Source organism: Chiloscyllium plagiosum, chromosome 2 (assembly GCF_004010195.1).
Source record: "Chiloscyllium plagiosum isolate BGI_BamShark_2017 chromosome 2, ASM401019v2, whole genome shotgun sequence".
In the NCBI taxonomy this organism is placed as follows: Eukaryota; Metazoa; Chordata; class Chondrichthyes; order Orectolobiformes; family Hemiscylliidae; genus Chiloscyllium; species Chiloscyllium plagiosum.
The window spans coordinates 31,844,718-31,868,514 of NC_057711.1; the positions used below are offsets into that span (position 1 = coordinate 31,844,718).

Genomic DNA, 23,797 nt, shown 5'->3' on the forward strand with positions numbered 1-23,797 from the left:
GATGATGTCGCGTAGCCAGGGGACGAAACGTTTGCAACAAAAACTTCCAGCTCGGCGAACAGAACCACAGCTAAGAGGGGATTTAATAGAGACAGACAAGATGATCAGAGGATTATATAGTGGACAGTGAGAGTCTTTTTTCCTAGGGTGATGGTGTCTGCTTGTATGAGGGGGCATAACCAATTGAGGGGGTCATAGATTTATGGCAGATGTCAGAGATAGGCTCTTTATGCAGAGAGTGGTAAGGGCGTGGAATGTCCTGCCAGCCAATATAATTAACTCAGCCACATTAGGGGCTTGGATAAGCACATGGATGATGATGGGGTGGTTTAGGGGGATGGGTTTGGCTTCTAAGATGATTGGCTTCTAATAACCATACCTAATTTTCTTTTTGCTCGGTATGACTCCAACCAGTAAGAGATTTGCCCCGAATGCCACTTACTTAAAGTTTGCAATTATATACTTGAGTGTACACCCTATTTTCAAAAGAAAATCCTGCCTATAACCAGTACTGATGACAACTTGGAAATTATAACTCAAATCATGTTCAGTTAATCAAGCCCTTTGGAATCCAGATTCTTCTTATAAATTACCTCTTTCTCTGATACCTATCAAGTCACCTTCAACATGTCTCTGTTATATACTTGGGGCATAGGAAGTGTATTGTCAAGATTCTGTGGACATTGAGATTATGGGGCAAGTTTGATTGATAAGCTAATCTGTACCGGTCAGTGATTTTCATGTGTTACTCCATCATAAAATAATATACTCTGGGTAAAACATTTGCATTATTTACCAAAGAGGCTTAGAGCAAAATGGGTTGTCACTGTCATGCAGTTTTTAAGGTAGTTTTAATGGTTTTAGCGTTTTATTTGTTTATAAACACTTTTTTAAATCAACTGTTCACAAAAATATTTGGGAACAAACAACCTAATATTGGTTAATATTCAAACTTGCATGTAGTTTCTTGTGAAAATATATTAATATTGTTTTTCCATTGACGTGTCTATTGAGATAAAGTCATATAAATTGTAATGGAATTTGTGGAGATTATCATGCTGTATGTGAGAACCTGTTAGAATTTTCATGCTGTACTTCGGTTATCGGGTTCTATAGCAGCATTTCTGACAACATTGGTAAAGAGTAAAGAAACGTTATCCAAATTGAGCCAGTGAACAGCATGAGATAGCTTGACTTATCTTTATGCTTTTTATAGCAAGCTTAGATTAATCTTATGTTATGCTCCTGTTCACAGTCACGATAGACAAAACTCTTTATATTTCTACTTCATTGGATACATGCGATTCATCCAGATTTGGAATTTTTTTACTGTAACTCTTATGAAGCCATTGCCTTTCTTTTTTGGAGTAAAAAAAGTATGTGTGAAGGTGTGTGAGAAAAGAATTTGCCTGCATCCTGTAAGAGAGATATACTTTGCAGTCCATTGTTTTCGTCAAATAATTTGTTTTGAGTATCAATTGGCGACTCAACTCCTTTTGAATTCTCTGGTTCATTCCCTTTATTCTATTTCTCCCACCAGCAATCAACCTTTCACCCCAGGATAAAAATGCTGCCATTTAGTTGCAACCACATGTTTCAAGTCAATCCCTGTCTTTAGTGTGTACAGCAGGTTTTCTTTGTTTCTTTTTAAATGTCTTTATTCCTTTCTCACTTAAGGTCACTTTGGAGACTGATCTCTGGTTAGTCTGTGCTTAATTGATCCACCCTCTGCTGCCAGCCAGTGCCAGGTCGCAAGTTTTAAATCCCCTTCAAGTGTCATGGATCTTTGTTAGTGGCTGATTCTTGTGGTCTATTTATGTCATCTTTCATTGTTCCATAACTGTTTGAAGTATGAAACGTACCTTCTATTTTACATTTTTCTGAGGTTTGGGGAAGCAATTCAACCTATCGTGTCCATGTCAACCGTTAAGACGACATGCAGCCTCATAGATATTTGTGGCTGTGATTTTGGTGATTAAATGTTAGAACTGTATGTAGGCAAGTGGGGCGTTTTCATCACATTCCTGACTTGTGCCTTTTAGGTGGTGGACAGGCTTTGGGATATTGGGAAGTGAGTTTGCTAATGCAGAATTCCTAATCTAGTTCAGTTTCTGGTCACTGATTTCTTCTGGGTGTTGATAGTGGGGAATTCGGTGATGGTAGCACCATTGAATGTTAAAGGATGATGGTTACATTCTTTCATTGGAGATGGTTATTGCTTAGTATTTGTGTGGCACAAATGTACTTGCTACTTTCCAGCCCAAGTATTATCCAAGTCCACTATATTTGGATGTGGACTGCTTTAGTATCTGGGGAGTCATAAATGTTTCTGAATATTGTGCAGTCATCAATGAACATCCACTTCTGACTTTATGGTGGAGGGAAGATCATTATGAAGCAACTGAAGGTGGTCAGCCCTAGGACACTACCCTGAGGAACTGCAAACATGTCCCAGAGCTAAGACTAGCGATCTCCAACAGCCATAACTATCTTTCTTTATACTAAATATGACACCAACCAGCGGCAACATTTTCTCTTGATTCCTATTGACTCCAGTTTTGCTGATCTCTTTGATTCCACGCTTGATCAATTACACCTTTGATGTTAAGGGCAGTCACTCTTGCCACATATAAAGATAAACCTTTTGGTACATTGACTTCTTAACTTAATCTCTGCCATGTTAATAAATCATTGCAAGTAATTGTCCGGTGCTGATCTTACATTGCATTTCACCACCGTTGCTCAGATTTGTGGACAGTGCTTCTCCCACGTCAAGGAGCTCCGTTACAAAGAACTTGACCGTGCACACAATAGACCCCAGCTTGAAATACTTAGAGGTGTTGGTACTGAAATGTTTTCACGACTGAGTATCTAGCAAAGTGAAGGCCACCATCTATCTTAATGGACAGCATGTAATTACTGGCCCTCTATTTCAGTGTTGCTGAATAAGCTCATAGATCTCTAGAATCAAGTAGTGAGTAAAATTAAGTGTTTAGTGATCTGAATAGACTATCCACTCGAAGGTGATCGGTTCCATTTTGAAAATGCAAGTTTAGCGTAGTTAAAACTCCAGAACTTTATTTTAGGCAAAGAAGATTGTGGAATTTGCTCCAAATATTAATCAGTTGGGGCTATCTTGTGGATTTCTAGTCCCTAGTTTTTTGATTTGATTTATTATTGTCACATTACCAAGATACTCATTAAGGCTAATGTGATGCTTGACATCTGACTGTAGCAGGCCCCTCTCTCTCAAGGTGAGCTGGAAGAGCAGGGCTGCTGCAGCCAATGGAAATGTACAGGGGAGCCACTGAACTTCATCCAGACTAGAGTGGCCATCTCAGGCAAAATCTAGCTGCTCCCTTGCACTTTGCCACAGTTATCCAGGAGTACTGACTATCCTCGCATAGAGAGGGGAGGAAATTCCAATGAGCTCAGCCGCAACTGAAACCTTGCCGTCATGAAAAGGAGGGCAGAAGGAAAGGCAAGCTAAGGCCCAGCAGCTAGCCAAGAGGAGCAGCCCCACTGAGTCATGTCCTGAGCAGTCCTCATTGGTGGCAGGGCCACCAAAAAAGACAACAGGAGCTGGCTGTGATGCAGCTGGCAACAAGTGAGGTTATGGCCAGGAGCCCACTAAGCAAAGGCCCCCAAACCCCTATTCCAGTCTGGCATGCTATAAGTAGAAAATGAAATATTACTGTTACATTTTTAACAGTATGGCAGCTACCAATATAGAATTTCAGTTATTTACATTACAGGTAATACTAATTTCAGCTTGGAGGGTACGTGTACATCCTTTTCTCTGATAAGGAAGACAGTAAGATCTTTTCACTTGAAGTTGAGTGATTTTGAGGAGCGCAACCTCAATTTTGAGAGAACACTCTGCACTGTTCATGAAAGAGTTGCTTGCAACTCTCCAGCTTGGAAAGTCAATGGAGCAAACTTGGGAACATGTAAATGAGCTATATTTCAGTAACTCCCTCACAGAGCAAGAAAGAAAGGAAATGATTGGTATTTGCAAGGACTGGAAGGCTTTTTCTTTCCCCATATATTCTTCTCAACATCTCAGAAGCCAGCATCTGTGATGAAGAAATTGAAGAAAAATGTATTAATCGAGAGCCCAAGGATTGTGCAGATTCTACATCAACCAAGCAACCTCAGGTTCAGCTGTAACAAGTCAAGGATTCTAAGAAAACTGTTTTAGCTGCCATTTTGTGATCTTCCTCCTTATACTTGCCACTTTCCCCTTCTTGAGCTTTATACCTGTGTTTGTGTGTGCGCTTGGTGTGTTTTATATCATTCTCTGTATTTTAGGAATTAATATTCCTCTTTCTTTCACTCAAGAAAATCTTGTAACTGGCCCCTTCAATTCTAATCTGATTGCTAAATTTTAATTGAAGTGTAAGATAAATGCATGCTAAAACAAAAGTAAAAATATTTGTGGCTAGCGAAGGGGGATAAAAAGCGAGGAGCTGACTAGCGCTTGTGCCCTCCTTACCTGGTCATAATAATAGCCATCAGTGTTAGTTTATTAAAATTGAGATTGCACAAGAAATCAGAATTAGATGAGCACAGATGTTTTGGAAGTTCTTGGGATCGGAGAACATAGATAGGGAGGGCTGAGACCAAGGACAAATTCAATGAATATGAGAACTTCAAAATTAAGTTGTTGCTTGACCAAATCTTCTCAAAGCTGGCAATCGTCCAAAGATCCGTCATCAGATGAAATAGTTGTGTATGAAAATAATTCAAATTAAGATTTTCCTCCTTTAAAGTGTACGCTTTTGATTTTGTGAGTGAGATTGTACATAAGCAAGAAAGAAATGCATTGTGCCTCTGGTGCAGTAATAAAAATTATTGCACTGCACTTTCAAAATTATGGCTATCGCATAAAATCGAGTGCTCATCTCCTCATTTAGTGGGAGTGCAATAACACTGGAGCATGCTTCAGAGAACTAATTAGAACAAATATTTTGTAGTGTGTATATATACACTAACCCATGAAGCAGTAAATTTACTCTGCATTATGAGGCATGCATACATTTTTCAATTGCTGTAGCGACCCCATTTGGATGAATTGTGTTAACAGCCTGAAATCTAAATTTACATGTACACAATATGATGCAATATTGTATTTCAGTTCTTCTATATTAGGAACGTTAATTTTTCATTTGTACAACTCCAGTCATTGAGACTCTAATCCTGTAATTATCATTATTTGAAAAATAAAGTTGTAATTGATAACCTTTCAGAAGAATGTCTCTGCATTCCAGTGTATCTGCATGTGAGACAGATTTTTACATTTAGTGATTTCATTGACTCATTTGTATTCAAATTCATACTGGAGTAGTTTCACTAGCAATGTCTAGGATAGGATAACCAAAAGTGTTGCTAGATATTACAGTGCTGTCTTTGTTTTTCTGGGTGGTGGCTATGGATGGGGAATTGAGGCTTGTTGTGACTTTGATGTGGTCAACTGTGAGTTTCATGCAAATCAATGTTTTATGACCAGTGTGGTCTATCGTATTTAGAATGAATAAAAATTTGAGTTTCTGAAGTGATGCCCAGTAATTGTTTATTACTTTTCTGTAAGATAAAATCCAGATCAATGATAGAGAATTCTGGTCTATGATTAAGATGCTCATAAATGGCTTTGCCACAGACATCAAAAAGAGGTCTTTATTATAATGGTTTAAACTGTGAGCTGAATGATCAAACAAAGCAATGGCTGAAATGGTTTAGTTTGCAATGTGAGAAGGCTGCTATTTCAAAAGAAAAATAAGTTGTTAAAAGTGTCGACATGTGAATTTTAAAACATATTTATGACTAAGTGTTGTAATGCATTCTGTGCTGAATTCTATTTCATATAATGCATTCTGTGCTGAATTCTATTCCTTAGATAAATGTGTACACAACATAACGGCTTTTATTTTTTTTAAAAACAGCTATCTGAACAGTTTTTTTGTTTTTATATTGATTCACACCTCAGAGAGCACTTGTATGGGTAGGTCTGCTGAAATAAACGTTAATTTTATTTTAAAGTAGTTGCTCATCTCAGAATACCGCTGCTCATCATGTTTGCCTTCTGGTCCCTCCAAAGAAGTATTGAATCTTTCAGCAAATTCGATTGATCTTTTAGCAGTGTAATCACAATTACTCACCACCTTAATTGGCCTGCCAGAAATCAGAAAATGGAAACTGATCGGTTGTGTGTTCCGATCAATGGTTTTAGAGCAATACTAGTGGGGCAGGGGAGATGGAGGTTATAGTGAGATCAATTGGCCTGAGGTGTCAATCATTGTGTGTGGCTTTGCATGACAATCAATTTGCCTGACTGCAGTGGAGTGGATCTCCAGCTTTCTGTGGTACAGGTGAGAGATGGGAAAAAATTTATGGTTGCTGCAGAATATTATAGCTCATTATATTACGGATATGGAAATGTTAACTGAATGTGAAACCATTTGTTATTTACTACAATCCGAATTGCACATGAAACATTGATCTATAATAGCTGTCCGTATTCAGTGGTTGGAGATTACTAACAGGTCTGACATTGGTGAGGCTTGCCAATGGATCACTGAGTTTATCCAATGTGTAACTGATGCATAAAGCTAAGGAATATGTCCGCTTCAATTCCTGGTATACCTTGAATCAGTTGATTAGGGAAGGAAAAATCTGCCCAGTGTCCATGCTGATTGCTTTATATTGACCGTCACTAGAAGTGTTGATCGAAGATGAGATTTTGTTCCAATTGTCCTTTTCATCTTCTCTTTCACCACCCCCCCCCCCCCCCCCCCACACCACCACCACCATTCACCAATTCCTGGCACCGGATGATAGAATCAGACAGGATCAGTGGTTTTTTTAGGAAAGATGTTTGAGAATGACCCTTGTCCATGGTAATATTCCTCTACAAAACCTACTTCATATAGCATAAAACTGCCAAGAGGAAAATAAAAAAAATTGAAGATATGATTAATATAAAATTTTAGGTATTTCAATGTAAATGTCAAAAATCCACAGCCTCTTGTTTTTCCAGTCAATATAAAAATCATAACAAAATTGAGCTAGTTCCAACTTAAGGTATCAACACATACTACACACATTAACTTTGATTCATAAGTCTTCAATTTTGTAAATGTTTTGCAGCACGTGCAATGATCAATTCAGTGTCACTGTCCAACCTCCAGTGGGAGAGCTGCTTCTGCCAGTCACCACATCTGAAAAGGATTTCAAGAAAGAACAAGGTGAGGAATGAGCTCTCATTTTATAATCTTCGCTGAATCTAGGTTTCATTTTTTTAAAATTTGCATCCTGTTCTATGATAAAATTAAATTTCCAAACGCTCTTCTGCTCTGTAATTTGGTCAGGAGATCCAATATTAATTTGACATACCTCCCCAACTAGCTGAAATATTTTGACAAGAGTGTGTTTGTGTACACACATGAAGTGGGAGGGAATGTCTGAAGTTGTTCATTGGAGGAAACTTTGAGCAAGTCAGGCCGATCCCTGAAGAAAGCTGTTAAATTGTTCTTTTTGACGTGATTCTGGCAAAGGGGTCCTGCCTGAAACATTAGCAAGGCTAAATATAGACAGTGCAGAGATTTCAATTGAGCAAAAGAAAAATGATAGAATATGCAAATAGTTTAATGACTAACCTATAAGAGAACATAAAGACTTTCATAAGCACTTGGTAAAAGGATAGTTGAAGGACAGGTAAGACAGGTTCGTACCAAAGACATTAACCTTGTGGAGGCAAAGAACTTGTCTGAGGCATTTTGCATCAGTCTTCATTAGAGAAGAGGGTGCTGCCAATAAAATATAATGGAGAAGGTGGTAGCAATATTGAGTAGGTTAAAAATAAAGAGGACATTCTTATAGTTGGCAAACTTCCAACGAGAGAACTCACTGGGTCCAATGAGATAAATTGCTCAGCGAAGTAAAAGTATAAATTGTGGACGGTGTGGATCTTTCAGCCCAGCTAGGATATAGGAGTGGTACCAGAGGATCTGACAAATATTATACTTTTTTTTTGAAGGATGGAGGGATAAACTTTGCAACTACAGCTTGCTAGCTGTAGGGGAATAGAAAGAGGCAATCGGGGGACAAAATAAATTACTATTCAGTATATTGTGGGCTAATAACTGAAAGTCTGAATTTATTTAAGGTAAATTGTGTTCAGTTACCATACTCAGTTCTTTGAAATAGCAAATACTTGTTGATGGACTTGGATGATGATACATGAGCTTTCAAAAGTCATTCAAAGTATGAGACAATAGATTTTTCAAAAAATAAAGGATTGACAACACTAATAGCATGGTTACAAAATTGGTTTCGGGACAGAAGCAGCAAACAGTAATGAATATTGTTTCTTGCACCCGTGACAAGTGTCCAGTGGTGTCTTGCAGGAAACTTTGTTCGGCCCATTGCTGTTTTTGATAAATATTATTGACCTAGATTTATACAGTCTATAACACCCAGAAACAGGCCATATGGTATAACTGTCCATTTCAGTATTTATGCTCTTTTGAATCTTTACCAGGGCCACTTGGCTCCAGATCTCTTTAAAGCCCTGGTCCAAACATGGGCAAAACAGCTTATCTCCAGAGATCAGTTCAAATTGGCATCAAGGCAACATTTCAGACTGTAGAGTCGAGAAGAGAATCAGGGGCAATATTGTCTAGTGTTTGGAGTTATTCAGAGCACAATGGTGGTTGTGATTGTTGGAGATCAGTTATCTCAGATCTAGGACATCTTTGCAGGGGTTTTTCAAAGTAGTGTCCTTTGCCCCACGACTTTCAGCTGCTTTATAAATGATCTTGCCTCCTTCATAAGGCCAGAAGTGGGGATGTTTGCTAATGATTACACAATTTCAGCATCATTCATGACTCCCCTGAGAGAGAAGTAGTCTGTTATCATGTACGGCAAGGCCTAGAAAAACATTCAAGCCTTGGCTGTTGGGTGGCAAGTAACATTCATGCCATTGCAAGTGACAGTAAATGAGCATCTCCAACAAGACACAATCTCACCATCACCCCTTGATATTTAATAGCATTACGTTTGCTCAATCCCCCACTATCAACATTCTGAGGATTACCATTGACCAGAAATTGAACTGGACCGTCCAAATAAATGCTGCAATTGCAAGTCCTGATCAGAGACTGGGAATTCTGCTGAAGGTAGTTGGTTGACTTGTAGCTTATCTACCATTTACAAAGAATGAGTCAGAAGTCTGATGGAATATTTTCTACCTTCAAATCAGTGCAAATCCAACAGTACTTGAGCTCAGCACGATCCATGGCAATAAAGCCCTCTTGACTAGCACTAAAAATATTCACTCCCTTCTTCACCAGCACAGAGTGACAATGTGTACCATTTATAAGATGCACTGCAGCAGCTCATCAAAACTCCTGGGACTGCACCCTTCAAATTGCAACCATTACCACCTCGAAAACAATAGCTGCAGATACAAGAAAACCCTTCAGCCTATAAGTTCCACTGCAAGCCACAATCATTTCTAGATTAGAACTATATCACCATTCCTTTACTGAAACTGGCTCAAAATCCTAGAACTCCTTCCTAATATCATTGTGAACGTACTTGCATTGCATGGGTTCATAAAGGCAGTTCACCACCATCTTTTTGATTGGTGAGGGATGGGTAACAAATGTAACCTAGCTAGCGACACTCATGCCCTATGAAAGAACTTCAAAGAACTACTGATGACTTCTCGTTATTCTCTTATCCACAAGAGAAACGATTATTTCTGTCCACTTTAATACTTTTAAAGATGTCCAAAGGTCACCCTTAATCCATCTGTTTTCAAGAGAGAAGAGATTCACCCTGACAATGATATACATACCCACATTTCTGGTGTCATCCTTGCAATTTTCAATGCCTCTAAATTATTTTGCATTACATAGCAACAAGAAATGCGCACTCTCCACTCTGAAGTGTTGATCTAATCAAGATTCGATGAATATACAGGGCAACATTTAAAAGTTTGAAAATTATAGAAAACTTGGAAATGTAACTGTGAACAGCATAATAACAGACTTTAGGAAGACTTGTTCAGATTGGTAAAATATGCAGATGTGTGGTAGATTAAGGAGCAAATTACTGGAGGTGCTGGAATCTGCCATGAGAGCAAAAAATGCTGAAAATCACAGCAGGTCAAGCTAACGTTTTGAGTCGAGATGACTGTCTGCCTGACCTGCTGTGATTTCCAGCATTTTGTGTTTTCATGGCAGATTTAATTTAATAAAGATACGTGCAAAGTGATATTTTAGTAGAAGAAAATAAGGAAAAACAATATGAACTAAATAATATAACTTAAAAAGGGCTGCACCAACAGCAATTAGCAGAAGATACCAGGAAAATGTAAGCAGGTGAGAAAGCTGTTGACTGAGTGTAACAGGCTTCCTTAGTAGAGGGAGAGTTCAAACACAAGGAAACTTTCATTGGAGTATTGCGTTCAATTCTGGCATCACACTTGAATGTCAAAGGTTTGGTGGAGGTTGAGGAAAAGTTACAGGAATGCTGCCATTAAAGTGGTGAAACTGGGATTGTTCAAATGGACGACAACAGGATCTTATTAGTCAAAAGTCAGAGATTTTTCTGAAGGAAGAGATCACCAAAGACTTCAAATTTAAGAAGATTAGCTGATTTACCAGAAACAATATAAGCACATTTTACAAAGGTTGTTGTGATCTGGAGTACATTGGCTTAAAAGTGATGGAAGCAGACTCAATAGTGATTTGTCAAGAAAAAGTCAGAGCTACAGATCACAGAGTGTAATGAAGTGGAATTAATTCACTAGCCATATGCTCAGCAGTGCAAGTTGAAAATGAGAATCAAACTATCATGTAAGGCAGTAAGCATGTTCTGTCTTTACCCACACATCTGGCTGCATCAGATCACTCTTTTGGATACTCAACAGGCATAGCAGTAGAGTACAAATTCTATATCCCATATCTTGTCAGTCATTTTCAAACATAGGATGCAGTTAAGCAGTGAAAACCCCTGTACCTATTATTATGATCCCATGTCATGGTAATTTTGGGCAAGTCAGATCTCAGAGTGAAACCTGGCTTGATGGACCACACCTTTTACTTTTGCAATTGTAAGTACAGTGGTGTCAGTCACTGAACATATTCATGATGCTCCAAAGTACCTCAAACATAATGTCCAAGTTTATGACACACAAACCACTTTACGCCATGTAAGGACTGGCTTTAAATGGTTTCATTATAGTGAAAAGTTTGAACCCCTTTACTCCCAGTAAGCGTACAAATGCTGAAACTGCAGTGATGGTCATCCTGCTTCCACTTTAAAGATACTTTTCAGATGGCATAGCTGTATTTGGTTTCAATAGACAATAGGTGCAGGAGTAGGCCATTCTGCCCTTCGAGCCAGCAGCACCATTCATCATGATCATGGCTGATCATCCTCATCAGTATCCTGTTCCTGCCTTAACCCCATAACCATTGATTCCACTAACCTTAAGAGTTCTATCCAACTCTTTCTTGAAAGTATCCAGAGACTTGGCCTCCACAGCCTTCTGGGGCAGAGCATTCCATACACCCACCACTCTCTGGGTGAAGAAGTTTCTCCTCAACTGTTATAAGTGGCCTACCCCTTATTTTTAAACTGTGTCCTCTGGTTCGGGACTCACCCATCAGCAGAAATATGCTTCCTGCCTCCAGAGTGTCCAATCCTTTAATAATCTTATACGTCTCAATCAGATCCCCTCTCAGCCTTCTAAACTCAAGGGTATCCAAGCCCAGTTGCTCCAATCTTTCAACGTAAGATAGTCCCACCATTCCGGGAATTGACCTCGTGAACCTACGCTGCACTCCCTCAATAGCCAGAATGTCTTTCCTCAAATTTGGAGACCAGAACTGCACACAATATTTCAGGTGCGGTCTCACCAGGGCTCTGTACAGCTGCAGAAGAATCTCTTTGTTTCTATACTCAATTCCTCTTGTTATGAAGGCCAGCATGCTATTAGCTTTCTTCACTGCCTGCTATACCTGCATGCTTGTTTTCATTGACTGGTGTACAAGAACACCTAGATCTTGTTGTACTGCCCCTTTACCTAACTTGACTCCATTTAGGTAGTAATCTGCCTTCCTGTTCTTGCCACCAAAGTGGATAACCATACATTTATCCACATTAAACTGCATCTACCATGCATCTGACCACTCACCTAACTTGTCCAGATCACCCTGTAATCTCCTAACATCCTCATCACATTTCACCCTGCCACCCAGCTTCGTACCATCAGCAAATTTGCTAATGTTATTACTAATACCATCTTCTATATCATTAATGTACATCGTACAAACGTCATCCAACAAACTTCTCCATTCACTCAGTGCTAATTAATCATACTTCCCGAGACCCTTAAACTGTTACCGGAGTTCACTTGTTTCTTTTAACATAGATTCCTTCCTTCAACTTCTTGCCCAATTCCTTGTGCTTTTCAAACTTTCTGACTAACATTGAAACACCCAGAATTCCTTTTCTCTTGCCTTGACTAGACACTGCTAAACTGCTCTTTAATTTTCTCCCTGAATGAATTTTTTCTATCTGAAAAAACCTGAATGCATGCATACCTTCTGAATTGTCCTGCCTTAGTAGAGGACTGGTTTTTGTATTCTCTCACTGTTCCATAGTATGTATGCTGCTGGGCAATAGTTTTACCAGTTTTTTTAATTATCTACTCTGCTACCTAAAATACTGAACAATTCACTCAACGGCATGTATAAAACCCTCATGCAAACAAATATCACTTTCAGAACAAAGAAATATGACTAAATCCTTCTCTCCTTAACCACATAACATAGAACTTGAAGCTCAATACTTTTGAGTACTTAATAAACTAATCCAACTATTCACTTTGGAAACCACACTTGCAAACAACAGTAATAACATAGGTGTATTGAATATTCACTAATTGAGTATAGTTCTATACTTGTATTTTTTTAATTGATCAGGATATATGGCTTCTGGAACAAACTGTCAGAGCCCGAAGGTGGTAGATGTTCCTCAGATCACCAGGCTTTAAATATTTCAGCACTGTTTTGGCAGCTGATCTGGGTATTAAATTCCCGTTTTGGTTTCCCCAACTCAAAGGATTTTGTTTTCTAAATTCTGAAGAAAATACTGAGAAGCGCAAGAACTAAACTATGCCTAATTTAATTAAGCAATAGAGGTACATTTTACATGTTAGGAGCTTTGATTCAGTGGAGAGGGAACCCGTATCCAAAATGTAAAATTATTTGGGGTGTTGATGACCAATAACAGAGTTTGAGGTGATGAATTTGGGTACCTATTTAATTGAGGAATTAGAGAGTGAGGCTGGATGTGCAGGTCTGTCTTTTCAGTGGGTGATCAACCCATGGGAAAAAAAAACAGAATAGGGATGGGACACTAACATTTATGAAGAGATCAGGCATGTGATTAGGTCCAGTGAAGTTAGGCTTTTGGTTAATTACCTGTGGTTGAAGTGTTCTGGAATTTGACATTGCGAGTGAGGCTTTGAAGACTAATTTTTTGACTCCATTTCTGAGCAGACTATTTTCTCCTAGTCACTTGCACTTGGCAGGGGAAAGAAGGGTGTCGGGATGAACTTATTGTTATATTATTCAAAAATAAATGGGAACTGGCTATCATGTGGATGTACATCCAGGCTACTGTATTTACAATTGCACTGCAGTCAGGTGCTGAAATATATCAGTCTATCAATCAAATGGCGAGATGTAAGAAATACACACAATAAAGCCTAACAGTATGGGTTATATTTTGAGCTTCTGGGAACTATAAGGCATAATGGACAAGTGCAGCTAGGAGATGGAACAAGAATGTATGAGCCTGATGATCTTATTTTTGATGTGAGATTAAAATATAAACTTTCTGATGTTTGAGATTTGTACTGAGTATCTGCTTGTCCAAGTTTTCTTAAGAAAAAGTGTAGTCAGTAGAATTAGGAATTTGATGTAAGCAAATGTTTAAAATGAAAAATGTTATTATGTAACCTTATTAAATTACTTCATGTGTGATGGTGGATCACATCTATCATTGTGAATTAGCAACTTGCTAATACTGTACAGGTATATGTGTACACATGTAATGAGAGCCAGGTTTCATGCATCCATTTGCCTTTTGTATGAGCTTATGTTGTATTTCACTGTGATCCAGTTGGTGAGGTGAGAGGAAGGGAGCATATCTATGTGAACTTAGCTGTTCCAAATGGATAAGTTGGCTTGACAGCTGAAATTCTAGAAGATCTCTTTCCTAAAACTGACAGATTCAGTTCGTCTGACTGATCATCGAGAGTTTGTACATTTTCCCCTGGGGGCCAAGTTGGCCCATTTCAATGAAGGAGCAGCATTAGATATGTCCACAAAGATGTCTGCATACTGGACCCTCCTGAGTGTAAGATAGTATGAATGCAGACGGATAATACAAAATGAAATGGAGAGGAAAAACTGGATTTATTTTGCTGCTTGGATTTGGTAACCGAATTTATTAATGCAGCTTCAGGCTATTCTGCAACCTTTCAAAGAGATTGTGCAGAAAAGCTATAAGTGCATTGCTTTGATTTATTTTCACTGCAATTCTCTTACAGTTAAAACAAATCATATCTAAATTTTAAAAGTATAGTCTGTTTCCTGCACCAGATGTCAAAGTGAGCTCATTCTGAAATGTGTTCAAAAATTGTTTTTTTTTCCAAGAATGTTGGTTTAACTGCAGATGATGCATATTTTCCACCATTTAGTTTGTTTACATTAAATTTTGATTGTGTGGTCAGATGAATTCTATTTAAGCTCTTAATATGCAAAAGTCTAGAAATGAAATTACATTGGGAAGAGGATATCTAACAAACTGTCTTACTAATATTGCCTTTCTTGCTCCTCTTATTCTGCTGACAAAAGCATGTCTCTGTGTCTTACAGTACTTCTGCAATGACAGGTGAGTGCGTGCCTGGCTAGAGTCTGTTCTGAACCACTATCTTTTAGCTTTGTTTTTGATCTGCTTTACAAATGCAGGAAAATGTTGCAGCTGCAGATTGCTTTTCCTGTGCACTGAGGTTTTGGTTACATTTTGTTTGCTTTTGTTGTAAGTGAGCCACTTTCCTGATTAGTCAAACAGAACCATCAATTCATAGAAGAAGTGCTCACTGGGAATTAAAGTGAACCTCAATGGAGTTGTTGCCAAAATTCTTTTTTCTTTCGCTATTTTCCTTCTATAGTTGTTGATTCTTTTTGTGAGTAAATGTGGCAGCTATGTGCTATGTTTAATCGACCAGAAAGGTTACTCTGAATAAGGTTTTTTCAAAAGTTATGTTTTTATGCAATATTCCTAATGCATTGAGTTCCACTGAGTAGAAGTCAATCTTTCAGTAAAGCACCACGCCGGGATTTCAAACATGAAAGCGTGCTGTTGATAAATTGATCTTTTCTTTCTGCTTTTGGAAGATTGCCTTTAGCAATTGTTTTGTTATATTAGCACTTCTGTGCCCTGATCCTATTTGTGCACTGTCTAATTATACAATCCTGGCACCACCGTAGAAAACGAACTAAAATAATGCCACAATATAAAAGGTTACTCTGAATAAATACAAGCTCGATTGAAACAGGATATTCAGGTTTACCATTCTCATTCTCTCTCATTACACATCGAGACATTGTGAACCAACCATAACGTTTATTGGCAAATTAGTTTTGTTTATCAAGATTCAGTTGCATTACACTTGTGGCTCCAGTGAATTTTCTTCATTTGTTTCAGGTAAATAAGAAAAGTCATAATACAGAGGCCAAAAACTATAATTTTCTAAATTATGTGGACTTATTAGATCCAGTAAATGGAAATCACAGCTGTTCTTAGGTACACATTTTCATACTGCATACCATTGAATACTACTCCTCTTAATGTACTAGTAATTAGAGGATACTATGGACAATATTGTAATTATGGAATAGCAGAAGATCACTTAAAATTATGATTTCTCCATATGTTTGATATTGAAAAATAAATTATTTGAGAGATTAATACCAGCTACCTTTAATTCCAGGCCATCTGAAATAATTCTGTTGCTTCACATTTCACACTATTTACATCTCAACTTATCTTGTATAATTTAGAAAATTAGTTTAAATGCTTTGGTGAACAGTACTTTAAACGTCTGTATTTGAAATTGAGGGTTGATACAATTCCTATCTGTCAGGGCAAAAATTGCAACACATTAAGGCCTTTGGTACACTGAAAGTAGTCTGCTTGACAAAGAATTATTAGTTAGTTACATTGTCAGGAGTTCAAAAATACTGTGTGTAATTGGTCTTTCTATTGGACACTAACAGTCGAGCAGTAATTGTAAATGGGTGGAAATTAATAATTTAATGTTTCGCCTATATTTAGTCTTTTTTGAGTAAAGCAGTAGCAACGTTTGGATGTTGTGCATCATAACATAACACCTGACAACACATTTTTATTAGGCAATCAGTTATAGGCATGAATTAGTATTCTAATTGTCAATCATTTTGAAGATAATTTTGTATGTTTCCCAGCAATAAGTGGGTTGAAGACCATTTCCAGTTTTATTATTTTGAAAATTTTGTTTCAGATGGAAATGTTGCTACAAGAAATTGACCAATCTGGTGAGGCATGACAAAAATCAAGGATAAAAATAGTATGAAGTGCTGAAAATACAGTTTCAAAGAATTATATTGAACTTTAACTGCTGCCAGACCTGCTGAATATTTCTTGCACTTTATTTGCATGCTGGGAATATTTGGTAGGTCTAGCACATCTCTCATTTATTCGTGGGGTGTGGACGTTATTGGCCTATGGAGACAGATATGCAAGCAGAGTTAATATTTCAAGATGAATATGGCCATCAAGAGCGGAGTTACATGTATACTCTTTTGAATTGTGTACAGTCATTAAACTTTAACTTTTTAGAATCTTATTTAAACTAATTCATACTTCCTCCCATTGCTACAGGCTAGTCTACACTTCTACCTTGCTTTCCCTTGGCACCTACAATGCACCTGCATCTTTGCCCCCTCAATACCACAATTTCTGCCATTCAGGGCCCCAAACACTGGTTCATGTGATGTAACCATTTGTACTGCATAAAATTTAGTCTCTAGCACTATCTGCAACACAGCCTTCTCCACACTGGGTTGATCAAATATCAATCTGATTATCACTTTGCTGATGATCTCTGTTCCCAGCTGCAAGTATAACCCTGTGAATCCAATTGTTTGCTATTTTAATTCTCCATTTATTCCCAACCTGATTTCTTTCTCCTACACACTGAATGAATCCCAGGGAACTGCATTCTCATCTTTAAATTTGAGCCTTTCTAATTCAGCATTGAGTTCAATAATTTCAAATCAACCATTTTTCTATTTTCTTTGATCAACTATTGTTTCCATTTACAAATCCATTCTGTTAATTTACTTCCTTTCAGACCTTTTTTTTGACTTGTCCCTTCTGTCACTTAATTTCTCCTGCCGTTACCCCCCCCCCCCCCTTCCTTTTTGTTTCTCCCTCCTAACTGCCCAAAATCACCTTTTTTCTCTGCACAAGACCTGTTACAACTCAAACCTTTTCTGATACTGACAACTGGCAAATGATCTGAAGCATGAACTGTTATTCTTTCCCAGATGTTGCCCAACTGATTAGTTCCCGTTTTCGTTTCTGTTTTTGCTTCCAGTTTCTACTTAACTGTCTGCTTTTAATGCATTAGTAACATCTCACTAGGAAATGAATTCCAAGTAACTTAGCACAAATTTGCAAGATAGTAAAGAGCTGGGATAATACCTAAATTATCACTTCTGTAAGGAGCCAAGCCAAGACTACCTTGTAAGGCAGGTTAAAAGCAAAACTCCATTTATTCTACTGATAATTTCAGCAAGTTGATTGAAACAGTTTTACATCTACCTAATTTAGTTGGTGTAAGGCTAATTTAGTTTTAGTATAGCCTGAAAGATAAGACTCTATGCAAAACTTGGTCATATCTGCAGGTACATTACTTTGTTATTTAATTGCTCAGTTTCTCTCTCTCTCTCTGGATGCTGTCTAATGTACAAACACTTTTGAGCATTTTCTGTTTTTATTTCAGGCTTCCAGCATCTGCAGTATTTTGTTTGTATCAGTGAGGATGGTTTTTCCTGGCTAGGGAGCTAAGAACTAGGAGTCATGATCATAGAATAAGGAATCAACCAAATGTGACAAGAAATTTCTTCATCAAAAGCTTGTGAATCTTTGAGCATCCACAGCCGTTTGGTGTAGAGAAGTCTAGTCATAGTTTATTCAAAATAATATCCAAAATCTATTGAATTTGATGGAAAACCAAGGACTGTGGACAAAAGGCAGAGAAGTGAGGGTTGAGGTAGAAGATTCACCATCATCTTCCTGAACAGTAGAGCAGCTTCTAACGGCCAAATGGCCTACCGCCCCTGTTTCTTATGTTCCTAAGTAAGCCAACATATACTTACCTTTTACAGCATCAAGCTATTCTAAAGCAGTCACATTTGATGCTCCTTAATTATGGTGCACTTTTTCTTTCCAGGTTCTTTTCCACCTCAGCAATCAAGACAATACATTTGCTTACCATGCTGCTCCTCTTAAGTGTTCTTTTGCATGTAAATTAATCTTGATTCAGTTTACACTGTCATGCTGAGTGGTACAAATTGCCTATAACAATAAAACAGCACGAGTAAAAGGCAGATTGAATGTGCGCCTCACTTGATAGGATGTTACTGTGTTTTATGCCAATACATTAGCTGAAGATAATGAATCTTCTGTTCTGAAAAGCATGGTATAGTTGATTTTTAATTTTACTTCAATGGAGCAGTACCTTGTCTTTTAAAGAACAAGTTAGGCAAACCGTTAATGACAAGAGTGTTAAGGTTAAATATGAAGCATTGCATTCACTTGTCTGAGTGCTATCCATCTTTCCATTTACAGGAGGTTGACAAAAGTACAGGCTTTGTGCAACATTTCCTTTAATTACATGCTGAGGGAGCAGGCTTTTAAGATAAACATGGTTACATTAATTTATTCACCATTTGCTGTTGAATAGAGCTCGATGGAGGTAGTTTAAATCATGAATGAGTACAGAGCTTTGCAACAACCTTATGCCTAGCTTGCCTGCAACTAGTGAACTTTGCTTTGTCTGGTTGAAAGCAACCTATGAACCTTTTTTCAAACTAATGTGTCACACAACCATATAGCTTCACTATTATGTCAGCTGAACTTTAATCTTTGTTTTCTTTGATCACTTTCTGCAATTGAGAAAGTGTGTGGGTGTATGACTTGCTGCCTTTTTTAATCCTCTGTTAACTTTTTGGGTGGGTATAATAATGCCCTGAATCTCAGTGTAGTTAAACCAATGCTGGTATTTTAATCATTGTTGCAGCATTTTGAACTCTTACCATATTTAGAGCCCATTTATCATAAGTTGTATTTAGACACTCTAAAATACACTCTAAATATGGTATTTACTCAACAATTCAAAGCAAACAACCGCAGATGCTGGAAATCTGTAACAAAAACACAAAATACTATAGAAACCCACCAGATCTGGCAGTATTTGTAAGGAGAAGGTTTTGAGTCCTGTGACCCTTTGTCAGAACTGAACAGGGGGAAATTGTGAAGGAAAGAAGTGAATGGTGTACATGGAAAAAGTGTGGGGGTGGGGGGAAGGGGGGGAGTCGTAAGAAAAGGGGTAGGCAAACACATTGATAATAAGTTGAGAGACAGAAAAATGCTGGCTAGACGTTAACACGTAGTGTCAGTGGTTGCAAATGTGTTGGTTATGCTGAGAGTAACCCATACAACACACAACTTAGGGGTGTGCAGGTAGGTAGTGAACATAAAGAAGGCTCTCACATCAACTCAACGTACTATGAACTGCACTCAAGATCCTTAATTGTTTACTTTTCTATATCGTGCTTCGTTTTAGATCCTTGCAATTTTGTTAATTCTAAAGCTACAAACCAAATCTCTGTCTGTTAACACAAACACATGACCCCCATGAGCAATCTAGAAAAAATTAGAATTCCATTTAATAGAAAAGACTGATTAGTAACATCAATTTGGGTGTGCAGTATCTGAATGGATATTCTAAACTAATTATTAAAGAGCAGTCGATTTAGATTTAAATCAAGATTTCTACCATTTCATACAAATTTTAATCCTTTGGAAATGTCATCAGTGACATTTTTCGTCCTCATCCTGTCAGTTGCAATACCTTAGATTAACCTGCTAAGTTTGTTTTTATGTAAGAGACACCATTAGAATTTAACATGGAATTTTATCCTCTGCCATATTCATCACCTACAATCAGACCCCACCATTAGCGATATTTCCCTCCCCACCATTATCCGCATTCTGCAGAGACCATTCCCCCTGTGACTCCCTTGTTTGATCCAAGCTCCAACCAACCCACTCTCCACACCCAACACCTTCTCTTGCCACTGCAAGAGGTGTAAAACCTGTGCCCACACCTCCCCCTTCACTAGTTTCCAAATCTCCCCTCTCCCTACCTTATCCCAGATCCAACCCTCCAACTCTGCACCACCATCTTGATCTGTACTAACTGTTTATCTTCTTTCCCACCTATTCGCTCCACTTTTCCCACCAACCTATCATCATCACCCCTTACCTGCACCTACCTATCGCCTTCTCAGGAGCAGCCCCAGCCCCATCCCCAACCTCTTATATTTATCTCAGCCCCGTTCCCTTTCTCCCTCTCCCATCCCCACGTTCCTGATGAAACGTCAACTCTCCTGTTCCTCGGATGCTGTCTGGCCTGCTGTGTCTTTCCAGCACTACACTTTTCAGCTCTGAATCTCCAGCACCTGCAGTCTTCACTTCCCCCTGAAATTTTGTGTCTAACAATTGCTTCTCTAATTTATGTAGAACTCTACATTTTTAAAAAATTATTCGTGCAATACAACATTAGTTAAAAGCATATCAGTTATTTGTGGTGAATACCTTTTTTTATCAATCTCAGCAGATTTATATGACTTAGCTTAAGTTATTCATATTCAAGCAGAAATTTTGAAGTGTTGTGCTTTAGAATCTGTTCAAATTATTTATTTCCACTTCATAATTTCTTGATAGAATGTGGAGTAGCTGGGCCAGGATAGTTTAATAAACTTGAACCAAATTCACACAAAAGAACATTACAATGGCAGGTGGCACACAAGGTGTCAGGTCGCATCATGTCCTAATAGGAAAAATTGAAGCTTACATCCATGCTTGTAATGGTCCTCATTAAAACTAACTTAATGTATATTAAAATTTGTTATAAGATCATACAAGTATTTAAAATGGAATATATGGAGAGCAATGAAATGTGGATTTTTATTTCCACTCATGAGATGCACCATAACTCTCACATGGAGATAAAAATCCTATTTCACTGCCAGTCGTCGTGTGTTCTGTATTTATGGCCCGTGGTGCCTGATTGGTTCACATGCTTCAGACTCTTTCTTTATTATACAAGGCTGTGTACATGAAAGTAAAATATAGAATTTTAAATCTCTTTTGATGGAAAGCATTATGTGAACATTTATGCATCAGTTAAATAAGATTTCTTCCCCCCCCCCCACCCCAAGTTTAATTTTTTAAGTATCTTTCCTAATCAACTGCTTATTTGCAGGTTTTTAAAAAGTGCCATTCTGAATGTAGTGTCTAAACCGCTTGACTCCTCAAACAAGAATCAGGAACAGGATCCAGATTATAATGAGACAATTGATTGGTCCAAAAATGTGAGGTGGGGGCAGATGAGAAACTAGTACTGAAAACACAACCATTTTCATTTGATACTTATTTCATCCACTTAATATGTAATGTCGAAAGGTGATAAAACAAGAATTGTTACACTGACCTACATTAGTGTTGCACACGATTTTCGCTGTATTGATTTGATGGGTATATCTTTGCACTGGGTAAATGAATCAGACCCCATAAAGTGCAGTGATTCTTACTAAATAATTATTTTTGCATATTCAGTAAGTTTTTTTTTTAATCTTCTCTGTGAAGTTAAGTTAAATTTGAAATGGAATAATTTAGTCAGTTTCAATTGCTCAAACATACATTGCTGTTACCATACAAACATTTCTGTGCCAAATAGCAATTCCTGGTTGTACCTTGTATAGTGACTAATCAGTTTCTCTGATTATTGATGACCTCTTGTACGTGAAATGAGTTGTACATCAGGAACTGTGCAATTCCTCGTTGTAAAAAATAACTATTCAAAATTAGCTGTTTTATGCTGTTTGTGGCTCAAAATATTCTTTCAGTGTTTAAAATGGAATATTAAAAATAAATGGAGAAATCTTTAATTTGATCTGAAATTCAGTGCAGTTCATTGTGATTTGTAAATTTGTTCTGAGAAAATAGTTTTATGTAATATTGATATCAATATAGTGGTAATGTTTGAACTGTCAGTTTATCTAACCGTACAAATTGTACACTTGCAGGAAAACTGACAGGAATGAATGAAAATTCTACAGCAATCACTGGGTCTCCACAGAATTCCTCCAGCCAGGCAATTGTGCATAAGGTGGTAAACATGGCTAATGTTGGGGTTGTGCCTTCTGGCCAAGATAATATACACAGGTAACTCAGACTTTTCAATTTATTATTTAATATGATTTCCGAAAACACTGGATTTGTGGTATAATCATTCTGTGAATGTATGGTGGAATTTTCTCATTTGGAAAAAAAAGATTTTATTGCATTGAGATGGTGAGAGAGATTTGGAGGCTTGCCTCATTTGAAAGATTCACATGAGGCAAACTATAACAGTACACCATAGGTATTTTATGAACATGTAAACATCTGTACTCAACTTGATTTGAGCTCCCGAAATTGTTTAAATTGCTTTGGCTTTTTGTATTTTTTTAAACTACTTAACTCATTCAGCTTAGCCAGCCTGGATGGGTGATCACAACATGGGTACTAATCTCTTGTTGCTAAAGTATTTAATCATGTGCTGGGTGTACACAACATACAATTAAATTAAAATCAGGTTAAAACTGTTACTCAACTTTGATAAAACAACATACAAAATTACAGTTGTACTTTTTCTTAAAAGCAACTAATGTATCATGAATGGTAGATCTTAGAGATGTACAGCATAGAAACAGACCCTTTGGTCCAACCTGTCCATGCCGACCAGTTATCCCAACCCAATCTAGTCCCACCTGCCAGCACCTGGCCCATATCTCTCCAAACCCTTCCTATTCATATACCCATCCAGATTCCTTTTAAATGTTGCAATTAAAATATCCGCCTCAACTTCCTCCCAGCTCATTCCATACATGTACCACCCTCTGTGTGAAAAGGTTGCCCCTTAGGTCCCTTTTATATCTTTCCCGTCTCGCCCTAAACCTATGCTCTCTAGTTCTGGACTCCGCCACCACAGGGAAGAGACTTTGTCTATTTATCCTATCCACCAAGCCTAAAGGGAAAACAGCACCAGCCTAGAGCTGTTCTGTGGAAGGGTTACTGGACCTGAAACATTAACACTGATTTCTCATCACAGGTGCTGCCAGACCTGCGCTTTTCCAGCAATTTGTTTTTGTTTCTGATTTACAGCATCCGCAGTTCTTTGAGTTTTTATGTAGGCTAGATGAATGCAGAGTCATTGAGATAGGTTGGGTGGCTGGTATTGGGTGGGATATTCTTTGGAGAGTCAGTGCAAACTTGATGGGCCAAATGGCCAGTTTCCACACCTGTAGGAGTTCTAACTTCATGTGGTTTAGTTTTCCCC

At 37.9% G+C, this 23,797-nt stretch overlaps 1 protein-coding gene across 2 annotated transcripts in view; it reads left to right on the forward strand.

The window, feature by feature from the left end:
- The window catches only part of ap3b1a (adaptor related protein complex 3 subunit beta 1a), a 299,213-nt gene that overhangs the window by 258,928 nt on the left and 16,488 nt on the right, over positions 1–23,797 (forward strand). For both annotated transcript variants that reach the window (XM_043707081.1, XM_043707091.1), the window contains 2 exons: positions 7,147–7,244; positions 22,503–22,641. In XM_043707081.1, the coding sequence (XP_043563016.1) occupies positions 7,147–7,244; positions 22,503–22,641 (237 nt within the window). The remainder of the gene's footprint in view (positions 1–7,146; positions 7,245–22,502; positions 22,642–23,797) is intronic.